The 6342-nt window shown below is 41.0% G+C and overlaps 1 protein-coding gene across 1 annotated transcript in view; it reads right to left on the bottom strand.

Annotated features, from left to right (window-relative positions):
• THOC2 (THO complex subunit 2) overlaps positions 1-5858 on the bottom strand; it is a 112518-nt gene extending 106660 nt beyond the window's left edge. Inside the window, 3 exon segments of the mRNA XM_077763494.1 lie at positions 5032-5143; positions 5343-5459; positions 5798-5858. Coding sequence (XP_077619620.1) covers positions 5032-5143; positions 5343-5459; positions 5798-5858 — 290 coding nt within the window.
• Positions 5859-6342: the final 484 nt, after the last annotated feature.

A 6342-nucleotide genomic window follows, 5' to 3' on the forward strand; every position in this document is an offset into this window, starting at 1 on the left:
GTCTTCAAACCATGAAAATACCTACATACAAATAAACCCTAACAATTTTGAAGAAGCTCTTCAGGAACAAAAAGGGAACATGGATCATGCAAATATACATAAAGTGAATCCAAAAATCTCATTTTGACAAGGTATTCCAATCTCCTACATCATTGTTTTTCTCCAACCACTGCCAGTAAAAAGCCAAGCAGAATTTCACCTTCTATTCCTAATACCACTCATTCTAAGGGGAAAGCAATAATAAAACTGTCAAAAACAGTTAGCTGGAAGGAGGAAGCTGAGCAATCTACAAAGATGACAGGCCCTAANGTTAGGTAACTTCCCATCATGCCTTCCCTACACACAAGAGACTTAATAGCTATTTTGTTAAAACAGCATGTACAAGGATCTGGAAACTTCCTAACAGTTACAAATGAATCTTTATCAAATACACTTCTCGCTTTATAAACCAATAAGCACTCTAAGCAAACGCTAGGNCCCCCTTGCCCTGTTGCCCTGGCTTCCCTTTAGAACAGGAAAGATGCCATCCCCAGGCCGACTCCTGCTAGCCCTTCTCTTCTTCCGCAATACCTACTCCAGGCCACTAAGTCAATCACGTTATTTTTCAAGCACCTAATATGTGCTAGGCACTGGGGATAGAGAAGCAATGAGCCGTTACGCCTACCCTCAACGAGCTCACAGTCCGTGGGAAAGACAAACTTAAGCAGATCAGCTACAATGTATCCTACCAAGTGCTGAGGTCAAAGAAATTAATCAGAGAAGCAGCAGCCATTTACTATGTGCTAGGCATCACGCTAATACAGGGGAGAGGAGCTAGCGAGCAAGAGAGAAATTGACCCTGGGAAACCCTTGCTGACACCCTACGGTAATCGGCCTCTGTCACTCTATAGAACCTTACACAAGACTAGGGGGCGCAAGTACCCTAAGAAGCAACTTGTTTACATTACACGGTCTCAAAGAATCTCCCGACTAGATACTATGTCAAAGGCGAAATAAAAACTTTAGAGTGAAAACATGGCGGTCTCCGTCGTAACTATGATGAAAATCAGCGTGCCCAGAAATGGGCATCGTGTGCCTCCTGAGAAGGTGCTAAGAAAAACACGAACCCATTTTGTAGCATTCGCCACGCCAAAATTGGCATCAGCTGAATTTAGCCACGAGGGAACATCAAACAAACCCATGCTGAGGGTCAGTCTACAAAATTACTGGCTTGCTGGCGCTCTTCAAAATCATCAAAGTCACTAAAGACAAAGAGACGTATTGAGGAACTCCTCCGGATTAATAGAAACAACAGACAGGACAACTGATCCCCAGCCAGAAAAAGAACATTTTTGTTTTGCTAAAAAGGGCATTATTGGGACAATTGACGAAATTTGAATATCTATAGACTAAGTAATAATGTTGTATCAATGTAAATTTCATCATTTCAATACTTGTTATATGGCTAATGTGAAAGTCCCTGTTTAAGAAAACACTGGGTGTAGAGATAATGGGGCATTACGTTGCAACTTACGCTAAAATGTTTCGGGAGAAAACTGTAGGATGATTAAGCAAATGTAAAATATAAACATTTTAGGAGTCTGTGTGAACGACAGGCAAGGATTCTCTGCTCTATTTGTGCAACTTTTCAAAATAAAAAGGTTATAAAAATACGTGTTTGGCAGAAATTTTAGAAAATTTAGACAAACCAAAGGAAAAAATCCTACCACACACATATTAAGGTAAAACTTTAGAACTAGTGTCTTCTAAATTCGGCAAGCTTCGCCAAATGGACCAGGTTTATTTGCGTTGAAAAGCTGTTTCGGGGATGGGCTGTATTAAGAAATTCTGGGAAAATACTACGTTGTTCATGATTGTTNCACCGTTCAGTTTCAATGACATCTGCTCTTAAAAACCCTTTGCCATTTCAAGGAGGTTCAGAGATTTGAGTGCCTGTTGATCTTTTCATTTTTCATTATTATGGATATTTTTAAAGTGCACAGAAAAGTGTAGTGAATCCTCAATGTACCGTCATCCTCCCTTTAAAAATGTGAAATCATTATTACAGGATAGTTTCAGTGATACAAGGCGCACTATCCTACTGCTTATGTAAACTTCACTGTATAATCAATCTATATAGCAGTGGGCACTATCCACACGTTAGTCCAGATCATTCTTTGCAGAGGACAGGGAGGATCCTGTGCATTGTAGGATGTTTGGCAACATCCTCCCTGGCCTCGACTCACTAGATGTCAGTAGAACCTCCCCGCGCCGCCCGCCCCCCGCCCACACACACACTCCAGTTGTTAAGGAGCTATCTCCAGACATAGCAAAATGTCTCCTGTGGTGCAAAATAACCCCTGATGAGAGCCACTGACAACATACTGCTGTATTGTGGTTTACCTTGCCACTTTATCACAGTGATTTCTCTTTCCAAACACTGAACTCTGCGCAGCATGCAGACGACTCTGTATGCCACAAATGAGGTATGACCTGACTGCAGTGATGCCCTTTGGAGCCTTGATTTTCCCTTCTCCCCGAGTCTGCAGAACTATTTTTCCGTGTTATGATGACTCCTTTAGGGATTCCTCACAGCCAGTGGCTTTTTGCTCCGTAAGATTGCAAAGCTATCATATCTTTTGCATTCTTGTTGTTGGCTTGCCTGTTCTTTGCTATTGGTGTCTGGTATTGTCTCACCAGCGGAGAGTACTGTTCACGGGGGATCTCACCGGCTCCCAGGTACCAATGGACTAGGCAGAGACTGAGGTCTGTGGTGAAGGCTAGGGATTCAGTCGTTTCCTTGTTGACAGTCTGATGCATGGAGTGATAGGTTAATTTTAGGTCACTGTAAGGTAAAGCAAAACAAGGCAAAATAAATAAAATAATCAAAGAATGAATGCAAAAACTGTGGCCTTTGTGGAATTGTCCCCTAGAATGCTGAGTATCAGTAATGGATTTCTATTAACTGAAGACTTAGTTATGTTAATATACATATTAAAATTTCTAGGATAACCACTAACATAGGATATTATATATCTTCCAAACTACCAAAGGGGGAGGGGGGGCTTGAGAGAGAGAAAGAGGGGGAAAATCAATCAATCCCCAGAAAAGGCAAGAAAGAAGAAAAAACTTTTTGGAAAAGTGGGACAGAGAGATTAGAGGAAGATGGTAGGTTTAAACTTAAATATATCAATAATTGCATGAAATTTAAATGAACCAAATGCTCCAGTTAAAAGTAAAGATTATCATTCTCCATTTAAGGAAGTCTAGCTATTTTTAAGAGACACCCCTAAAACATAGGCACACAGTAAGTTTGAAAGTAAAAACGATGGGAAAAATATACCAGGCAAATGCTATGATCAACAAAAATTAAGCTGTTATAGCTAGATTAATATCACACAAAAAAAGACTTAAGGGGAAAATAATTACTAGATTTAAAGGTTTTAAGGGGTACGTGGCTGTCTCAGTCAGTAGAACATATGACTCTTGATCCTGGGCTTGAGGTTCAAGCCCCAAGTTGGGCGGTAGAGATTACTTAAAGATAAACTCTTAAAAACAATGAAAAATAATAAAGGTGTTTATAATACATTGATAAAAATTTCAATTCAACAGAAAAAATGTAATAATCCTAATCTTGAATGTACTCAACTACTTTGAATATATGAAACAAAATTAACAGAACTACGAGAAGAAATAGACAAATCCAGTGCCAGAGTGAGTCTTTGATTTATCACTCTCATAAATTCATAGATGAAGCAGACAAAAAATCAAGAAAGATGTAGAAAATTTGAATATCAAATAAACAAGTTTGTTCTCGTAGATACACAGAAAACATTGTACCTGGGGCGCCTGGGTGGCTCAGTCGGTTAAGCGTCTGACTTTGGCTCAGGTCATGATCTCACACTTCGTGGGTTTGAGCCCCACATCAGGCTCTGTGCTGACAGCTTGGAGCCTGGAGCCTGCTTCAGATTCTGTGTCTCCCTCTCTCTCTGCCCCTCCCCTGCTCTCTCTCTCTCTCTCTCTCTCTCTCTTTGAAAAATAGAGAAACATTAAAAGAATTGTTTTAAAGAAACATTCTTTACAAGAACATATGAATGAGCCACCGTGTACAGATTGTTCACTGACCAAAAGCACCTAGCCAAGGGGACAAGTGGGGGTCAAAACCCATCCCGTGCTCCACTTGCCAAACCACATGCTCAGGTGTGGTGCTACATCCATCTGGAATAAAGAGCACATTTTCTTAATTCGCACAAAAGCAATATGTCATCTAGTGGTGGCCCAGTGCACGGAACATTTATGAAAGTTAATCATACACTGGGCTAAAAGAAAGTGTCAACACATTTCAAAGAAATCAGTCTCATACAGTTCCCATTTTCTGACCACACTGCAATTAAATTGGAAATCAATAACAAGAAGATAAAGAAAACATCTGTGTCTGGAAATTTAAAAACATACTTGAAATCACTTATCAAATAAACAAATCATACTAAAAATTAGAAAATACTTAGAACAATAATGAAAACATTGCCTATCAAAAATAATAGGGGCACCTACTGGCTCAGTCGGTAGAGCAAGTGACCCTTGATCTCAGAGTCATGAGTTCAAGCCCCACATTGGGCATGGAGAAAAATTAAANAACAGTAACAGTGTAAATGAAAGAAAGCAGAAATAAAGACATTTTAAAATAACAAATGTTAACAAAAAAGAAAATAGCAAATACAAAAGATCAATAAAACCAAAAATTGGCTGGTTGAAAAGTCTAATAAAACTGATAAACCTCTGGAAAGACTAATTACAAAAATGGGAGAAGATACATAGATATACTCTCTCTATATATACATATATATACACACAAATATTAGGAATTGTATCAGTTGGGTTTATGAAAGGAAGCAACTAACATACTCAAAGTGGATAATTAAAGACAGCTTTTTTTTAAAAAAAGATTTTATGTTTAAGTAAACTCTACACCCGATATGGGGCTCTAACTTAAAACCCCAAGATCAAGAGTCGCATGCTCCACCAGCTGAGCCAGTCAGTGCCCCTAAAGACAGTTTAATGACGGAACCATGCACAGGGGTGTCCGCAGGATCAAGGGAAATCGACAATGGTCGGTGAAGCACCTCAGGGCTAGCAACGCAGGAAGACATTAGCATCCCCAAACCTAAAGGGACAAGGAGAGGGAATGGTTACCAAAAACTAAGGAAATAAGGAAAAATAAAATTAAATGATAAGGAAAGGAACATCCAACGGGAACTGCGGCCTTCTGGAGAGGAATCATTGCCAACTCACATCCCTTCAGGGAGGGAATGCGGGGAATAAATTCCCTGAGCTTTCCCTCCTTACACCATCTGATCTCCTACCAACACTTCCCATTGGCCGATAGCTACTGAAAGCCGCGATGCGATGCCGGGAGCCCGGCAAACGCAGTTCATATGGGTCAGGGGAGAGAGCAGGGTGGAGAAAGGTGTACAGCGAATCTTGAGAGGGAAAACAGAATTCCCAGCCCTGAGCATTCCGTTTGCCCTCCACACCACTCTTGCCCTTTGTCCAGATGAAAACCCCATGCCCTCAAATGGAATCTACAAATTCCCATCAGCTACTGTATCATTGCAGGGGGGCGACAATTCATTCTTACTCCCACACGAAATCTAAAATATTAATGACCACTGGTGCTTTCCATATAAAGTAGAAAGACAGGGGGGCTCTAAACATAAGACATAGTTGTTAATAGTCCCTGCTTCTGTAGCTGGAAGGAGGCCCTAAGTTGATAATCATTGCTCCAATTTTTCTGCCACCCGCTCCATGTTTCCCTTACCCTCCGTCAGCATCTCGGTAGCACAGGACACGCTCCCTGGTGGAGTGGCCCAAACCTCCATCCCCACAGGATCTGAATCCTTATCATTTTACCTTGAGCAGGTTACCAGTTTTCATTGACAGGTACTATTGAGCAAGGGAGTGATAAGAGTCACGCCAGCCCAGCGAAGCCCTTGAGTGCCAGACAAGGGCCTCCTTGCTATTGTATAATAGCAACCTAATCTGCCTTCGGTAATCACAATGGACCACCCTGGTCTATACAATGAACCCATTGTCTACCTGTTAGTCAAACAGCATGAAGAATACAAAATGGCCAGTGTCAAGTTTCCAAAACATCAGAATCCTCAGGCATCCCCTGGCAGAAGCATCTCTCCCTCAGGCATTAGAATCTCTTAACCTACTGAGTCCAAGATGTAGGGATGGGAAGCAAATAGTTCTTCACGGAGAGGGGTCAATCCCACCTCCACCTATTGGATCCTGGACCCATACATTCTGGCCATAAAGGAGAGGATATGATATTTTGGCCTCTGGGTTTTCTTTTATTTT

The sequence above is a fragment of the Crocuta crocuta genome, unplaced genomic scaffold, assembly GCF_008692635.1.
Source record: "Crocuta crocuta isolate KB4526 unplaced genomic scaffold, BGI_CrCroc_1.0 scaffold482, whole genome shotgun sequence".
NCBI classification, from domain to species: Eukaryota; Metazoa; Chordata; class Mammalia; order Carnivora; family Hyaenidae; genus Crocuta; species Crocuta crocuta.